The sequence below is a fragment of the Phyllobates terribilis genome, unplaced genomic scaffold, assembly GCF_046119375.1.
Source record: "Phyllobates terribilis strain yellow unplaced genomic scaffold, ASM4611937v1 Scaffold_8__6_contigs__length_399053987, whole genome shotgun sequence".
Classification (NCBI taxonomy): Eukaryota; Metazoa; Chordata; class Amphibia; order Anura; family Dendrobatidae; genus Phyllobates; species Phyllobates terribilis.
Genome location: NW_027362768.1, coordinates 189501725 through 189520995, shown reverse-complemented (window position 1 = coordinate 189520995; position 19271 = coordinate 189501725). Strand labels below are relative to the sequence as shown.

The 19271-nt window shown below is 50.8% G+C and overlaps 1 protein-coding gene across 1 annotated transcript in view; it reads left to right on the top strand.

Annotated features, from left to right (window-relative positions):
• LOC141157104 (vitellogenin-1-like) overlaps window positions 1-19271 on the top strand; it is a 164208-nt gene that overhangs the window by 113152 nt on the left and 31785 nt on the right. Inside the window, exon 30 of the mRNA XM_073643952.1 lies at window positions 16591-16780. Within this exon, the coding sequence (XP_073500053.1) occupies window positions 16591-16780 (190 nt within the window). The remainder of the gene's footprint in view (window positions 1-16590; window positions 16781-19271) is intronic.

Below are 19271 nucleotides of genomic sequence, written 5' to 3'. Positions count from 1 at the left end.
GACGGACATAAGGTCTCGAAAATCCTCTGTGTCCACCAGGCGGAAAGGCAGCATTTCTGTAGCCAAGAGCTTGCAGATGGTGAAATTCAACCTCTTAGCTTTCTCATGGCTAGGAGGAAATGGTCTTTTACTTGTCCACATCTGAGGGACCGAGGGCTGGCTATTGTGCTTAGACGGGGTTGATAAGGGTGTCCCCGGCAAACTGCCGGTCTGTGAGGAAGATGCAGGCGGACATGTTAGGTTGCCTTGATCCAAAGGTGGTGCTATCGATGTCGGACAGCGCTCAACACCAGCTGCTGTTACCACCTCCAAAGAAAATGATGACCTGCCAATCACGCTGGCTGTTGCGGGTAAAGAGGTGGCAGGTCTGCGCCCCAAAACAGGTGTGACTGCTGTCCCCCCAGTCACAGAGGATGAAGAGGCCGCGGATGCACAAGATATGGCAGACGGTGGTTGGCCCGGCCGGCTAGGCCGCATTGTAGCACACTGAGCTTCCCACTGCAACTTATGCTTCATGTCCATGTGCCGGTTCATGCATGAAGTACTCAAACTATGTATTTTTTGGCCTCTACTTAGCTTTTGCTGACAAATGTTACAGATAACACGAGTTGGGTCATCTTTATCGATCTGAAAAAATGCCCAGGCTATGCAAGGCTTAGCACCCATGCGACCTGAAGAGCCACCACGACTTGTGGTGAGAGGCAGAGTTGTGTTTGAGGATGCAGTTGTTGACGTGCTTCCAGTACTACGTCTCTGTCCAGGAAGGCGCAACCTGACCTCGTCGTCACTAGCATCTTCCTCCACCTCCTCTGCTGACCTCATCTCTTGGCTGACTGTGGGTTGACAGTAAGTGGGATCTCCGACCTCCTCATCATCACCCTGTGCGTTATCACACCCGTCGTCCTCAGAGCCAACCTGTTCCTGCCCTGACAAAAAACTAAAGTTGTCGCTCCAATCAGGTATTTGAGTCTTATCATCGTCTTCCTCATTGTCTCCACCAACAGGAGTTACAGTTTGGGAATGAGGGTCTACATTATGGTCAGAACCTTCTGCGTCTGGTCCTGGATCCGACTCATAAAGATTCTGGGCATCAGTGCAGATCATTTCCTCGTCTGGATTCACAGAAGCGCTGGAGTCGACCTCTGATTCCCAGGCTATAGTATGAGTAAACAGCTCTGCAGACTCAACCATCTGTTCTACCTCATACTCAGACGGGCAGCTGGAGATTTGGGAGCTGTGAGGAAGCAAGTGCGATTTGGGTGACACCTTTGAGGACTGGAGTATTTGTGATGTTGAAGTTGATGTGGAGGAGAGCCCACTTAAAGGAGCACTTGATATCCGTTGAAGCACCTGCTGTTTTTGTGCCTCATCTGGAATTTGTAGCGATTGGCGTGGCCGTAAGAAAGGGATCTTATCACATTGTCCGCTAAAAGAAGTAGACATTTTAGTTTGGCTGGAAGATGGTCTTTCTTCTGCAGATGTTATTGTTGCTTTAACACCTACCCCACGGACACAACATTTTTTCCCCTTCCCAACACGCCTATTCCCCTTTCCACCAGCAGCAGGCCTTTTTCCACTCATTTTGGTGGTTAACTAATTCACAACTCTGGAGTTGTTTGCACAAAAAAACAATGGATGGTAACCGAGCAGAGCTGAGTGGCCAAACTGTGGTATTAGGCCAAAACTATTGGCTGGGTTAGATGCAGAAAAAAATTATTTTGAATTTGCAACCTGATGGAGGTCAGTATAGATGGACTAATAGAGAAAGTCCGACACACTACTAGAAGGCCAAATATTTTTTCAGAGGTAGATGCAGAAAAAAATATATTCAGTTTGCAACCTGATGGAGGTCAGTATAGATGGACTAATAGAACAAGTCCCACACACTGCTAGAAGCTCAAATATTTTTTCAGAGGTACTGTAGATGCAGATAAAAATTAGTTTTAATTTGCAACCTGATGGAGGTCAGTATAGATGGACTAATAGAGAAAGTCCGACACACTACTAGAAGGCCAAATATTTTTTCAGAGCTAGATGCAGAAAAAAATTATATTCAGTTTGCAACCTGATGGAGGTCAGTATAGATGGACTAATAGAGAAAGTCCGACACACTACTAGAAGGCCAAATATTTTTTCAGAGGTAGATGCAGAAAAAAATATATTCAGTTTGCAACCTGATGGAGGTCAGTATAGATGGATTAATAGAACAAGACCCACACACAGCTAGAAGCCCAATATTTTTTCAGAGGTAGATGCAGAAAAAAATATATTCAGTTTGCAACCTGATGGAGGTCAGTATAGATGGACTAATAGAACAAGTCCCACACACTGCTAGAAGCCCAAATATTTTTTCAGAGGTACTGTAGATGCAGATAAAAATTAGTTTTAATTTGCAACCTGATGGAGGTCAGTATAGATGGACTAATAGAGAAAGTCCGACACACTACTAGAAGGCCAAATATTTTTTCAGAGGTAGATGCAGAAAAAAATATATTCAGTTTGCAACCTGATGGAGGTCAGTATAGATGGATTAATAGAACAAGACCCACACACAGCTAGAAGCCCAATATTTTTTCAGAGGTAGATGCAGAAAAAACTATATTCAGTTTGCAACCTGATGGAGGTCAGTATAGATGGACTAATAGAACAAGTCCCACACACTGCTAGAAGCCCAAATATTTTTTCAGAGGTACTGTAGATGCAGATAAAAATTAGTTTTAATTTGCAACCTGATGGAGGTCAGTATAGATTGACTAATAGAGAAAGTCCGACACACTACTAGAAGGCCAAATATTTTTTCAGAGGTAGATGCAGAAAAAAATATATTCAGTTTGCAACCTGATGGAGGTCAGTATAGATGGATTAATAGAACAAGACCCACACACAGCTAGAAGCCCAATATTTTTTCAGAGGTAGATGCAGAAAAAATTATATTCAGTTTGCAACCTGATGGAGGTCAGTATAGATGGACTAATAGAACAAGTCCCACACACAGCTAGAAGCCCAAATATTTTTTCAGAGGTACTGTAGATGCAGATAAAAATTAGTTTTAATTTGCAACCTGATGGAGGTCAGTATAGATGGACTAATAGAATGATGCTATGCCCAAAAGATTTTACTTCACTAGGTGCAGTAAAAAAATTGGTATTCTATACACAGGTGGTATATCTTGCAACACAGATAGGCTACTCCACTGACTAACACACTCTGCAATAGGCCAAAAAGGATTAGCTTTGCTAGATTCAGCCAAATGCTATGAAAAAAACTTGCACAGCACTGGCACAGACCTGCCTGGCAAAAACTGATAGGAACTCATGTAACCTAGTCCTGAAAAGGACTGCAATTACAATTAGTCTTTACTCCCACAACCGATCTATTTAAGAGCACAGACCTCCCTGATAAAAGTCGTAGGAAATGCTGTAACCTAGTCCTTAAAAGGACTGCAATCACAACTATTCCCTACTCCCAAGCTATCTGTATATTTGTGCGAAAATTGGCTTGAAATTAACAAGGTATAGTGACGCGCCCCTGGGCCTGCTGTGTCGCGCAGCGTCTCGCGCACGGGGGCTTACCCGGAACCGGATCAGATGAGGGTTGTAGTCTCCGAGTGGCGGGGACCCGGTCCGTGCCCAGGGGGTCAGACTCAGTGTGTGGCAGTCTTGATAGATGTTATTTGAGTGTCGACTACGCCACCCGTTGATTTGCAGCTATGGAGCTGCCGCTGCAGGGCAGACCGCTGAGGCCGGTGTAGAATTGTGCAGCGTGATAGTATAACCCCCAACGGGAGGGGTATGGCCTCAGGGCAGCCGACGTGGAAGATGGGGGTAGCAGGAACCACTCAGAGACGGTGCGGTGTAATTCAGGGTCTTTACTGGTAACAACGATAGACCCTCCCGGAGTACTTGCTAGCGAACGGGGCCTGGTCAGTCCTTGAGCAGATGGGATCTCCCCTGGCCAGGCGGAGTTGTAGGCCTCCTAAACTGACTGTACTCTTCTGGCTACCTTGCTAGAAGCGGATATAAGTAGCCCACGTCCCTGAGTGTGCCGTGTGGTGCTCACCCGTATGGCCGGTGACTCGGGGCCTTCTATTGGCTTCCGCTCCACGATGGCGGTGCTGGTCCCACACGTGTGACCGTGCCTTCGGGTTTCTGGGCCTGAGGACCTGAAATCCCCTGCCGGTCGGCTTCTGCTGCTGGGTAAGAGTTAGTCCCCACAGCCTCGGACGCCGGGTCCGGTAAGAAAGCTTCTCAGTCAGGGCGAGCTCTGCAGCTGCCAGCCCCTGACTCGTAGTAGTATTGCTCCCACTGAGCTCCAGCTGTTTCTTCCTATGACTGTCTCTTGTCTCTACTCTCCTGGACTCCTAACCCTGCTTCAGCCCCGGGTTTATATAGGGGAAGTTCTTCCCCTCCCAAGACTGGGCAGGAGGTGTGGCATGCACAGGATCCCTGACCAAAGGACCTCCCACCTGCTCTCAGACATAACATCTCTGTCACTGTGGCAACCAGACCCCTGGGGTGTCACATTCCCCCCTAGTGAAATTTAGTACTCCGGGACTAAACATATTTTAGAAAAACATAACAAGATAAAAACAATAATAATACAATAAGAAAAACATATAAAAATGGTTACGGCATGTCCGTAACCAGGTGCAGTCTTTGAAGAAAAGCAAGGTGTCCATTTCACCAAAACAGGGAGACGTAACCAGGTAGGGGTTTGTCCTACCCCGAGTCCTTAACAGTCTTTAGTCCGTCCTGGGTTACGCTCCAACTATGTACAAGGATTCCCGGTAAATCCACCAAGGACTCCTACAAATAACTAGAAACACAAAATTATACACAAGCAACAATACACAGGTAAACATAAATAAAACCATTTATACACTTCAAATCCTCCACCGTGCGGGTAACTGGCCTCTAGTGGCCCTAGTGGACCTACGGAGCTGACTGCCTAGCCCTGAACTACAGGGTGTAGGAGCTGTCAAGGGTAAACTGGGCAGCTGTCTACCGGCTCTTTGGCTCACTAGGGATATGGCAGGCTCACTGCAAGCAGAGGGTTGATCCTCCTGGTCTGCGGGTGTGGGGTCTTCTGCCTCCTGGACAGGCTGTTCTTCCAGCTCTACCTGTTGCTCCGTAGGTGCTTGGGATGCTGGTTGGAGGAAGGTGAGTACGGGTACCACAACTGCACCACTGACTTGAGTCCAAGACCGAGGGAAGTCCCCGAGCACAGTACTAACCATATCTTCCCTTTCCTCTACGGGTCGATGGTCTTCTTGTTCCTCTTCAGGGTTCCTCAGTTGTTCGGGACACTTCTTCAGGTGGTCCCGGGATACTATGGCTGTGGTTTCCCCTCCGTCTTTACTGATGGTACAAACCTTCGGGTTCTCGTGGCTTGAGGGCAGTACGGTGTACGGGTCCTTTTCCCACTGGTCGTCCAACTTGTGGAGCCGTCTCTTCCTCTTCAAGACCTGCTCTCCGGGTACCAGGGGAACAGCGGGAGCATACTGGTTGTAAGTTTTCTCTTGTCTTTCCCTAGCCTGACAGAGACTTCGCTCCACACTCTCCTGTACTCTCCGGTACTGCTGCTGCCTCTCTGTGTCCCAGTCTGTTTCTGGTGAAGTGTCCTCGGGTGTCAGGACTCCCATTTCCAGGTCAACAGGTAACTTACCAGGTCTTGCCCTCATTAGGTAAGCCGGGGTACAGTTGGTGGAACCTACCGGGATGTGGTTGTATAGGTCCACCAGATCGGGCAACTTCTCAGGCCACAGACTGCGTTCTTCCAGGGGCAACGTTTTTAAAAGATCCATTACCACCTGGTTCATTTTCTCACAAAGTCCATTAGTTTGCGGATGGTAGGGTGTCGTCCTTATCTTCCGGCAGCCATACAGATTGCAGAATTCCTGGAAGACCTCCGCTTCAAAGGCAGGTCCCTGGTCCGTCAGCACTTGGTCCGGGTACCCGTGTGGACGGCAAAAGTGCTGCTGGAAGGCTCTAGCTGCTGTTTGAGCCGTTAAGTCCTTGACGGGGACGACAACCAAGAACCGGGAGTAATGATCCACGATGGTTAACGCGTAGACGTAGCCACTTCTGCTTGGGGTCAGTTTTACATGATCCAAGGCTACCAGTTCCAACGGTTGCCGGGTGACGATGGACTGCAGGGGAGTCTTCTGGCTGGCACGGTCCTTCCTTCTCAGGTTGCACGGGCCACAGTCTCTGCACCACTTCTCAATGGTTCCCCTCATGCCTACCCAGTGGAATCGCTCGCGCAGCAGGAACTCCAGCTTCTTCCACCCGAAGTGTCCAGCTCCGTCGTGGTATGCCTCCATCACCATGGCTGCGTCTCTTCGTGGCACCACTACTTGCCAGAGTAGTTCATGCGTCCGGGAGTTAACCATTCTGCGGCACAACTTCCCCTTGTAAAGGAACAGTCGACTCTTCTCTGCCCATAGTTGTTTGGCTTCCTCCGGAGCGTCTGGTTCAAGGCAAGCCTCCGGGCGAGTCAGCATCTCCTTCACCAGTCGGACGGCAGGGTCGCTGTCTTGCGTTTCCGCCCAGTTGTAGTGAGGTAAGGGGTTCAACGTAGCAGCCTGCTTACTCCTTACCCGGTGGGAATACTGGATAGTCCCATGACGGTGGAACGCAGGGAGTTCAACTTCTTCCAGTCCCTCCGGATCTTCTCCTTCGTCCGGCAGGTTGGGCATCCTGGACAGGGCATCCGCATTGGTATTGGAGCGTCCGGCCCGGTATTTGATTGTGAACTCGTAGTTGGACAGACGGGCCATCCACCTCTGCTCCAGGGCACCGAGTCTTGCCGTGTCCAGGTGTGTCAACGGGTTGTTATCCGTGTACACGGTGAACCGGGAAGAAGCGAGGTAATGCTTAAAGCGCTCGGTGACTGCCCATACTACGGCCAGGAACTCTAGCTTAAATGAGCTGTAATTCTCGGGGTTCCTTTCGGTGGGTCGCAGTTTTCGGCTGGCGTAGGCGATTACTCGTTCCTTCCCCTGCTGGATCTGGGACAGTACGGCTCCTAGCCCGATGTTACTGGCGTCGGTGTAGAGGATAAAGGGCTGGCTATAATCCGGGTACGCCAGGATTTCGTCCCCCGTGAGGGCCATCTTCAGCTGGCGGAAGGACTCTTCTTCCAGCTCCTCCCATTTGAAGGGCGGCTTCTGGTTCTTGGCCTTCCGGGACTGGCCTATCAGGAGGTCCTGCATAGGTGCTGCCTTTTTGGTGAAACCGGGAATAAACCTTCGGTAGTAGCCTACCAACCCGAGGAACTGCCGCACTTCTTTTACGCTGGAGGGGCTTGGCCATTCCTTAATTGCGGTGATCTTATCAGGGTCGGGAGCCACTCCGTCAGCGCTCACCACGTGTCCCAGGTACTGCACCTTTGGTTTCAGGAGGTGACACTTGGAGGGTTTCACCTTTAGGCCGTAACTCGCCAGAGCTTCGAACACTTCCGCCAGGTGTTTCAGGTGGTCCTCATACGTCTTGGAATATACGATGACATCGTCCAGGTACAACAAGACCGTCTCGAAGTTTCTGTGGCCCAGACAACACTCCATTAGTCGTTGGAAGGTTCCTGGTGCGTTGCAGAGTCCGAACGGCATGCAGGTGAACTCGCTAAGTCCCATCGGGGTGGTGAATGCGGTCTTCTCCCGGTCCGCCTCTGCTACAGGAACCTGCCAGTACCCGCTAGTGAGATCCAAGGTAGAGAAGAAGTTAGCAGATCTTAAAGCAGCCAATGACTCCTCTATCCTTGGTAAGGGGTACGCATCCTTGTGTGTGATACGGTTGATTTTCCGGTAATCTACACACATCCTCATGGTGTTGTCTTTTTTTCTGACTAAGACTAGTGGAGCTGCCCAGGGGCTACAGCTATCCCTGATCACCCCAGCCTCCTTCATGTCTCTAAGCATCCCCTTGGCGTGTTGGTAGTGGGCAGGGGGTACGGGTCGATACCTCTCTTTTATAGGAGGATGGTCTCCCGTGGGGATGTGGTGTTCTACCCCCTTGACTCGCCCGAAGTCTAACGGGTGTTTACTGAACACTCTCTCGTACTCCTGAACCACCCGATAGACTCCTTGTTTCTGGTGTGAGGGAGTGGAGTCAGTACCCAGATGTAGTTGCTGACACCAGTCCTCCATGTTTTTCTTAGAGCCGTTACCTTCCTCCGGGTGAGATGGAGGCAAGGGTTCCACAGATTGTATAGAATTTTGGTTAATGGTATATAATTTGGCTAGCGTGGCATACCGGGGCAGGTACACTTCCCTCTCCCCGATATTTATTATGCGAACGGGCACCCTCCCATGGCGTACATCAACCACCCCCCGTGCTGTCAAAATGGTGGGCCTACTGTCCGAGTAAACTGGTTCTACCATTGCCTGGTAATCCCTACCTCTCAGACCAATAGCTGCCCGGCACCAAATCATCATTTCACTTTTTGGGGGCATGGCAATAGGAAAAGGGTCACACATTCTTACGCTACCAATCTCACCGCCGGAGAGTTCCACCTGTTGCCGTCGCATCAGTGCCCGGATCTCTTTCTGGAGCACCCGCTGCTCGCCGGAGCTGGCGTTCTTGGCAACCTGCTGTAAAAGGAAAATCACCTCTGCAAGACAATTTTCAATTACATTAGTTCCTAGAGTTATTTTTGGGTGACTCTCATGTTTGTCAATATCTACAATGATCAGTCCCTGTGCTGCCAGTTCGACTCTATCGATTTTGATGGTCACCTCTTTAAATCCGATCTGTGGCACGGGCTGGCCATTGCTGGCGATGATACTCAAGTCGTTGTCAGGGTAGCGGGTAATATCCGAGTCATTCCAGTACTGCTTAAAGAGCACGTACGGGATGGTGGTGACCTGTGACCCGGTGTCCAGTAGGGCACTCATGGGAATGCCATCCAGTACCACAGGCAAGACTGGACGTCCTCCCACATATCTGTCGCGCCAGTTCGATGGGCCTGGTGATCTTTTTCCTGGGGGTTGGCCCTCTACCCCAGGTTGTGCCCGTTTAAAGAACAGTACCTTGCCATATGTCCGGGTTGATTGCAGCGGCGGCAGATGGGTCGTCCGTCCTCGCTGTATCGGTCACTGGGTCTTCCTCTGGCCGGTGGGGTCCTCCTTGGTCGACGCCACGGGATGTCCTCCGGTCCGGATGCCAGCTGGATCTTCCCTGAGGTGGAAACCTGTAAAGACTGCACAGTTCGGGTTAGCGCAGCAACGCTCTTAGCTAGCTCTTGGACCTGATGGTGTAGGTCTGGAGCCAGGTCATTGTCCAAAGCCTGCGCATCAGCTCCCACAGGCCCTGCCGACAAGGGCGCCGCCTCCTGGTGGTAAGTAATAGCTGGGCGCCTGTGGGTCATAACGCCACCCGGTGCCGGTTCTCGGAGCACCCGGATGGCTCTGTCCTTGAACTGTGCAAAGCCCAGATGGGGATCCTGTAAGGCCATCGCCTGCAACTGGGTTCGGTGGGCATTACAATACAGTCCCTCTATAAATTGTTCAGTCAACAGCCTGTCCTCGTTTCCCACTCCATCAGGGTCGGTCTGCTTAATGGCCCTCAGGGCCTCTTGTAGGTTTAGTGCATAGTCCCTTATACTCTCATGCGCTCGCTGCTTGCACCCGTAGAATCTAAGCTTAATCTCGGCTGAGGTGCGGGTATCAAAGGTATCCTTCAGCAGGGTTAGTATCCCTGCGACAGTCTTCCTCCCAGGTGGCCAGGATTTTACTTCCCTTTTAGCTGCCCCGGTTAGTTGGGCCACCAGGATGCTCACTTTTTGCTCTTCTGTGAGGGGGTACACCTGGAAGAGGCTATCCAGCTTTTCTCTAAAGTCATGCAGGGTATACGACTCCCCTGAGTACTGGGGTAGCCAAGCTGCTCCCGGGATATAGGGCATGGTGAAGGGCATAACTGCAGCAGCGGTGGCGCTGGCGGGGGTTGAGGCAGTGAAGCTCTCCTCCGTATCCGACATCTTCCTCCCCCCTAGTGGACCGTGGCCTACCTTGCGATGATCCTGTTCCGTAGGCCGCGGCTCCGCAGTAGATCGTCAGGGTTGAGGACCTTCCGTCGCGCTCCGGTGACGTCGGCGTCTGCTGGGCTCCTTCCAGGACCTTACGCAACGTCCGGACGTGAGGCGGGGCTTCAGTTCTCGCGCGCTTTCGAAGTCCACGCCCCTCTTCTTCCCGCGCGGCGTCCTCAAGATGGCGTCCAATGGCGGGAAAACTCCACGGATGGCGGGAAGAAGGCCGAAGATGGCGCCGGATGGCGGGAAAACTTCGCGGATGGCGGGAAGAAGGCAGAAGATGGCGCCGGATGGCGGGAAACCTCACCACTGGTAAGTTTGAACAGTCTTTGCTTTTCAGGCACGCAGTACCCGGTGGTTGCGGGCACGAAATCCTGCCGACTACGCCAAAGTTGACGCGCCCCTGGGCCTGCTGTGTCGCGCAGCGTCTCGCGCACGGGGGCTTACCCGGAACCGGATCAGATGAGGGTTGTAGTCTCCGAGTGGCGGGGACCCGGTCCATGCCCAGGGGGTCAGACTCAGTGTGTGGCAGTCTTGATAGATGTTATTTGAGTGTCGACTACGCCACCCGTTGATTTGCAGCTATGGAGCTGCCGCTGCAGGGCAGACCGCTGAGGCCGGTGTAGAATTGTGCAGCGTGATAGTATAACTCCCAACGGGAGGGGTATGGCCTCAGGGCAGCCGACGTGGAAGATGGGGGTAGCAGGAACCACTCAGAGACGGTGCGGTGTAATTCAGGGTCTTTACTGGTAACAACGATAGACCCTCCCGGAGTACTTGCTAGCGAACGGGGCCTGGTCAGTCCTTGAGCAGATGGGATCTCCCCTGGCCAGGCGGAGTTGTAGGCCTCCTAAACTGACTGTACTCTTCTGGCTACCTTGCTAGAAGCGGATATAAGTAGCCCACGTCCCTGAGTGTGCCGTGTGGTGCTCACCCGTATGGCCGGTGACTCGGGGCCTTCTATTGGCTTCCGCTCCACGATGGCGGTGCTGGTCCCACACGTGTGACCGTGCCTTCGGGTTTCTGGGCCTGAGGACCTGAAATCCCCTGCCGGTCGGCTTCTGCTGCTGGGTAAGAGTTAGTCCCCACAGCCTCGGACGCCGGGTCCGGTAAGAAAGCTTCTCAGTCAGGGCGAGCTCTGCAGCTGCCAGCCCCTGACTCGTAGTAGTATTGCTCCCACTGAGCTCCAGCTGTTTCTTCCTATGACTGTCTCTTGTCTCTACTCTCCTGGACTCCTAACCCTGCTTCAGCCCCGGGTTTATATAGGGGAAGTTCTTCCCCTCCCAAGACTGGGCAGGAGGTGTGGCATGCACAGGATCCCTGACCAAAGGACCTCCCACCTGCTCTCAGACATAACATCTCTGTCACTGTGGCAACCAGACCCCTGGGGTGTCACAATAGCGCACACAGCAACAGCGGTGCCGTCTAACACGCAGCTGCAGCAGTGAGAAAATGGTGGCGACGGGGAAAATGGCTGGGTCTTATAGGGCAAGGACATGTGACATACACTGCCAATGACACATGCCCTTGCTTGTGTGAAAAAAAGCACTTCGCTCCGTGTGTGCACTGCTGATAGGCTGACAGATTGCACCTCCCCACTGTAAATGTGGGAAAGAGAAAAAAAAATGGAGATCTTCATTATTCCTGCAGAGATCCATCCCCTGCCCCTCCCCCCACCCCGCTGTACACTCAAACTGCGTATTAACATTAATTTTCATCATTACTGAGAAAAAATCCAGTTATGATTTTGGTGCACGAACAGTTATCGAACATAACCTCGAACAGCCGAATTTTTCTCAAATTGTTCGTGTTCGCCGAACGGCTCGAACACCGCCCAAAACAGCTCGAATTTGAGATTGGCGAACAGTTCGAGTAGAACAACGCTCATCTCTAATTACCCCGTCTGTAGATATCGCCCCAGTCTGCAGATATCGCCCCGTCTGCAGATATCGCCCCGTCTGTAGATATCGCCCGGTCTGTAGATATCGCTCCCGTCTGTAGATATCGCCCCCGTCTGTAGATATCGCCCCCGTCTGTAGATATCGCCCCCGTCTGTAGATATCGCCCCGTCTGTAGATATTACCCCGCCTGTAGATATCGCCCCAGTCTGTAGATATCGCCCCGTCTGTAGATATCGCCCGGTCTGTAGATATCGCTCGGTCTGTAGATATCGCTCCCGTCTGTAGATATCGCCCTGTCTGTAGATATCGCTCCCGTCTGTAGATATCGCTCCCGTCTGTAGATATCGCCCCGTCTGTAGATATCGCTCCCGTCTGTAGATATCGCTCCCGTCTGTAGATATCGCTCCCGTCTGTAGATATAGCCCCGTCTGTAGATATAGCCCCGTCTGTAGATATCGCCCCGTCTGTAGATATCGCTCCCGTCTGTAGATATCACCCAGTCTGTAGATATGACCCCCGTCTGTAGATATCGCCCCCTGTCTGTGGATATCTCTCCCGTCTGCGCATATCGCCCCCGTCTGCGGATATCCCCCCCCCCATCTGCGGATATCGCTCCCCACCCTCGCTTGCAGATATTGCCCTGTCTGCAGATATCGCTCCCATCTGTAGATATCGCCCTGCCTGTAGATATCGCTCCCGTCTGTAGATATCGCTCCCGTCTGTAGATATCGCCCCCATCTGTAGATATCGCCCCGTCTGTAGATATCGCCCCCGTCTGTAGATATCGCCCCGTCTGTAGATATTACCCCGTCTGTAGATATCGCCCCAGTCTGCAGATATCGCCCCATCTGCAGATATCGCCCCATCTGCAGATATCGCCCCGTCTGTAGATATCGCCCCGTCTGTAGATATCGCCCCATCTGTAGATATCGCCACGTCTGTAGATATCGCTCCCGTCTGTAGATATCGCTCCCGTCTGTAGATATCGCCGGGTCTGTAGATATCGCCGGGTCTGTAGATATCGCCGGGTCTGTAGATATCGCCCGGTCTGTAGATATCGCCCGGTCTGTAGATATCGCTCCCGTCTGTAGATATTGCCCCGTCTGTAGATATCGCCCCCGTCTGTAGATATCGCTCCCGTCTGTAGATATTACCCCGCCTGTAGATATCGCCCCAGTCTGTAGATATCGCCCCAGTCTGCAGATATCGCCCCGTCTGCAGATATCGCCCCGTCTGTAGATATCGCCCGGTCTGTAGATATCGCCCGGTCTGTAGATATCGCTCCCGTCTGTAGATATCGCCCTGTCTGTAGATATCGCTCCCGTCTGTAGATATCGCCCCGTCTGTAGATATCGCTCCCGTCTGTAGATATCGCCCCGTCTGTAGATATCGCCCGGTCTGTAGATATCGCCCCCTGTCTGTGGATATCTCTCCCGTCTGCGCATATCGCCCCCGTCTGCGGATATCTCCCCCCCATCTGCGGATATCGCTCCCCACCCTCGCTTGCAGATATTGCCCTGTCTGCAGATATCGCTCCCATCTGTAGATATCGCCCTGTCTGTAGATATCGCTCCCGTCTGTAGATATCGCCCCGTCTGTAGATATCGCTCCCGTCTGTAGATATCGCCCCGTCTGTAGATATCGCTCCCGTCTGTAGATATCGCTCCCGTCTGTAGATATCGCTCCCGTCTGTAGATATCACCCGGTCTGTAGATATGACCCCCGTCTGTAGATATCGCCCCCTGTCTGTGGATATCTCTCCCGTCTGCGCATATCGCCCCCGTCTGCGGATATCTCCCCCCCCATCTGCGGATATCGCTCCCCACCCTCGCTTGCAGATATTGCCCTGTCTGCAGATATCGCTCCCATCTGTAGATATCACCCTGCCTGTAGATATCGCCCTGCCTGTAGATATCGCTCCCGTCTGTAGATATCGCCCCCATCTGTAGATATTGCCCCGTCTGTAGATATCGCCCCCGTCTGTAGATATCGCCCCGTCTGTAGATATTACCCCGTCTGTAGATATCGCCCCAGTCTGCAGATATCGCCCCATCTGCAGATATCGCCCCGTCTGTAGATATCGCCCCGTCTGTAGATATCGCCACGTCTGTAGATATGACCCCCGCCTGTAGATATCGCCCCCTGTCTGTGGATATCTCTCCCGTCTGCGTATATCGCCACCCCCTGCGGATATCTCCCACCCCCCCATCTGCAGATATCGCTGCCCACCCCCGCTTGCAGATATCGCCCCGTCTGTAGATATCGCCCCAGTCTGCAGATATCGCCCCGTCTGCAGATATCGCCCCGTCTGTAGATATCGCCCGGTCTGTAGATATCGCCCGGTCTGTAGATATCGCTCCCGTCTGTAGATATCGCCCTGTCTGTAGATATCGCTCCCGTCTGTAGATATCGCCCCGTCTGTAGATATCGCTCCCGTCTGTAGATATCGCCCCGTCTGTAGATATCGCCCGGTCTGTAGATATGACCCCCGTCTGTAGATATCGCCCCCTGTCTGTGGATATCTCTCCCGTCTGCGCATATCGCCCCCGTCTGCGGATATCTCCCCCCCATCTGCGGATATCGCTCCCCACCCTCGCTTGCAGATATTGCCCTGTCTGCAGATATCGCTCCCATCTGTAGATATCGCCCTGTCTGTAGATATCGCTCCCGTCTGTAGATATCGCCCCGTCTGTAGATATCGCTCCCGTCTGTAGATATCGCCCCGTCTGTAGATATCGCTCCCGTCTGTAGATATCGCTCCCGTCTGTAGATATCGCTCCCGTCTGTAGATATCACCCGGTCTGTAGATATGACCCCCGTCTGTAGATATCGCCCCCTGTCTGTGGATATCTCTCCCGTCTGCGCATATCGCCCCCGTCTGCGGATATCTCCCCCCCCATCTGCGGATATCGCTCCCCACCCTCGCTTGCAGATATTGCCCTGTCTGCAGATATCGCTCCCATCTGTAGATATCGCCCTGCCTGTAGATATCGCTCCCGTCTGTAGATATCGCCCCCATCTGTAGATATTGCCCCGTCTGTAGATATCGCCCCCGTCTGTAGATATCGCCCCGTCTGTAGATATTACCCCGTCTGTAGATATCGCCCCAGTCTGCAGATATCGCCCCATCTGCAGATATCGCCCCGTCTGTAGATATCGCCCCGTCTGTAGATATCGCCACGTCTGTAGATATGACCCCCGCCTGTAGATATCGCCCCCTGTCTGTGGATATCTCTCCCGTCTGCGTATATCGCCACCCCCTGCGGATATCTCCCACCCCCCCATCTGCAGATATCGCTGCCCACCCCCGCTTGCAGATATCGCCCCGTCTGTAGATATCGCCCCAGTCTGCAGATATCGCCCCGTCTGCAGATATCGCCCCGTCTGTAGATATCGCCCGGTCTGTAGATATCGCCCGGTCTGTAGATATCGCTCCCGTCTGTAGGTATCGCCCTGTCTGTAGATATCGCTCCCGTCTGTAGATATCGCTCCCATCTGTAGATATCGCCCCGTCTGTAGATATCGCTCCCGTCTGTAGATATCGCTCCCGTCTGTAGATATCGCCCCGTCTGTAGATATCGCTCCCGTCTGTAGATATAGCCCCGTCTGTAGATATAGCCCCGTCTGTAGATATCGCCCCGTCTGTAGATATCGCTCCCGTCTGTAGATATGACCCCCGTCTGTAGATATCGCCCCCTGTCTGTGGATATCTCTCCCGTCTGCGCATATCGCCCCCGTCTGCGGATATCTCCCCCCCCATCTGCGGATATCGCTCCCCACCCTCGCTTGCAGATATTGCCCTGTCTGCAGATATCGCTCCCATCTGTAGATATCGCCCTGCCTGTAGATATCGCTCCCGTCTGTAGATATCGCTCCCGTCTGTAGATATCGCCCCCATCTGTAGATATTGCCCCGTCTGTAGATATCGCCCCCGTCTGTAGATATCGCCCCGTCTGTAGATATTACCCCGTCTGCAGATATCGCCCCAGTCTGTAGATATCGCCCCGTCTGTAGATATCGCCCCGTGTCTGTGGATATCTTTCCCGTCTGCGTATATCGCCACCCCCTGCGGATATCTCCCACCCCCCATCTGCAGATATCGCTGCCCACCCCCGCTTGCAGATATCGCCCCGTCTGTAGATATCGCCCCAGTCTGCAGATATCGCCCCGTCTGTAGATATTGCCCCGTCTGTAGATATCGCCCCGTCTGCAGATATCTCCCCCGTCTGCAGATGCCATTCCTGTATGTTCTCTTGCGTTGAGGTTCTTCACTCGGTGAAATCTTTTTGTGCGTCCATCTTTGTGACAGTAACCTGGGGCTGACAGATTAATGAATTACTTGCTGACTTTGTTGGACAAGAACTTGACTGGTCTGAACTGAGCCAAAGTGAATTCAAACCTCACTATTGATCGGTGAGAGGGCAAGCAGGATGTGGAAAAATAAACCCTCCGCTGTTCCCCGGTGCTGCCGCCGCCGCTTCATTCTCAGGATGGGTGAAGGTTGCAGACGTTAGACCACCCACCATCGATCATAAAGTGAAGGCATTTCACTCCATAAGAGAAGTATAGCCTTGTTCAGACGCGGCCATGTTTTGCGTCCTTATACTTTCGCCATCTTGTCTGTTTTCAGCATTTTATGTTCCTCTTTATGCCATTTTTGCAGCTGAATGTGAAGTGGATCTGAAGGAAATTGTAACCTTTGATGGGAGAACCCTGGGCTGCTCGGTGTCCCCGTCACATTGCTACACGGTGATCGCGCAGGACTGCACCGATCAATTAAGATTCCTGATCGCCATGAAAAAAACGGGTCAAGGATTTTCCAACTTTGAAATGAATATCAAGCTGGGCTCCTAGTAAGTTCTCCTGATGACCAGGGCGGCCGGAAAAGGTTATTCTGACCATCCGCGCTGCAGAACGACACTTTGTAACATGCGCTGCCCCCTTCATTATCAGGGGTCTGTCATTGTCATAGATACATTGTGTAGATATTAGCAGACGCTTCAAAGCTGTTCTAACCCTTTGAGCATAACCGCACAACTCCATCCACCGTCTAGTGGTTGCTCTTGGTACTGCAGCTCAGATCACATTCGCCTCCATAGAAGCTGAGCTATATAATACACATTATAAAGGAAATCGGTCAGTGGGTTTTTCAATTTTATCTGAGGACACCAAGAGGTAAGAACTGAGACACAGATTTCAGGGATGTGTCGCTTATTAGGCTGTGTGCTGTTGTTTACTTACAATGAAGGTTTTAGCAGCAGTAGATTATCACTGCCAGGACTATAGGGCACGTGAGCCCTAGTCCGATCACGGTCCCTCCTGTAATAAGCAGCTCACTGTCAATAGACAATGTAAACACAAAGCCTGGTGGGTGTGGTCACCTGTGATGTGGGTGGGGTCGGCTTTCTCAGCTCTGCTACATGCTACATCTAAAAACTCTGCTTATGTCACAACTGCTGTACCCAGTAAACTAGGTGACACATCGCTGGAATCGCGGTCTCTGCCCCTCTATCATGCTGCTCTCAGTTGAGGTAGCAAAAAATTTCCCTTTACATAAAAAAAAAAACTATTTTGGTTCACCATAAACAATTGTTCCCCACCACAGTCATTCCCAGTACCAGAGGAAAGGACTGGTCATGTAAACGTTAACCCTTGGATTAATCTTAAATTATTTATGGTATACAAATAAATAAATTAAAAGCACAAAGGGAGATTTGCTGTCTGTTTTTTGTTTTTTTTACACTTTTCTCCATGCTAAAAAGATGTAAAAAAAAAAAATAACCATTAAATTATATGTACTTCTAAATAATGCTAATAAAAGTACAACGCAAACTATAAAAAAAAAAACAGTAAAGAAAAAAACACAAAACAAAATATTCTAAAACAAAACTGGAACTGCTATTTTTTTCATGTCTTCAAGTATAAAAAGTTCAATGGTAAAGTACATGTACATCAAAATGGTGACATTCAAAAATACAAGTGTTCCTTCAAAATAAGCTCTGACACAACTACATTGACAGAGAAAAATAAAATATAGAAGCATGAATGTGAATTAAAAGGAGTTAACAGCAGGATTTCACCCCCCCAAACTATGTTCATGTACATGTAGCTCTTTCACAGACAAGTCCAGCAATACATTTACATAACCAGTCCTTTCCTCTGGTACTGAGAAATCAGCATTTGAATTGATATGCAAATGATGCTGAAGAGCTATGGTAGATCTGAAACCTCTGTCAGCCCAGCTCTATTCTGTACTCAGAGCCGTCTCCTCCTGCTCCTTTCCATAACATCACACAGCACTGAGGCTGTCAATCAAACAGGAGGACAGAGCACTGGGCGGGGAATAGAGCTGGAGTGACAGGGGCTTCAGATCTACCATAGCTCTTCAGCATCATTTGCATATCAATTAAAACACTGATTTCTCAGTAATCGAGGATCGGACTGGCCATGTAAAGATATTGCTGGACTTGTCTTTTAAGAGGCTATATGTACATATAACTATGTTGGAGTGTGAAATCCTGTTGACAGATTCACTTTAAAAAAAAATTACATAAATGTCTGATAGTCACAGGTCTCACCATTAGATTCTGCACCTGATATTAGGATGAGGGTCCCTTGTGCCCCTCTGAGCATGTCCTGCTCTCCATACACTTCTATAGGAGTTCATAAAATAAAGCCAAACACTAAATATAAGGGGCAGCCATAGTCATACACAGGTGATAGGAACTCCTTCAGACCGGACCATATGAGGCCGTTGTTTACACAAATGGATATTTCATTAGAAGTGTTATCAAGTAGCACTTATACTTTCAATTAGACGTTGGGAAAACATGTTTTATCGTACTTTACCTTGGAAACACCCAATGAGAAACAGACGCCTACAGAAGTAAGTGCTGACCATAGGAGACCACGGTGATCCACGGGTTGTAAAATATATTGGGCTTGAGGAGAACGTACAACAGGAAATATTCAGAGCCCACCTTTCCGAGATATTTTAGACTGTATGGTCCTCTAATGTCCAATGTCTCGACCGTTGGCCCATATTCTCCTGTCTATGGCCGACTGAAGACTACAAGCCCACATACCTTGAAGATTCACTTCCATTATTGTTAGAGAAAATCAAATCCATTTGATGCTAATTTGTGCTTAATTTTTAGAAATTCACTAGTCCTAACAAATTTGAACAATTTGCGACTTTCTTTACACGAATCACCTAAATTGGCTGCCACCATTTTGTATCAGCCAGGGAAGGTTCTCGTATCCTCTGACATGTCCGAACGGGTTTCCCCATTAATCCTTGCAGCTATCACATCACATGTTGTGGCCAACAGCTAATCAGAAAGG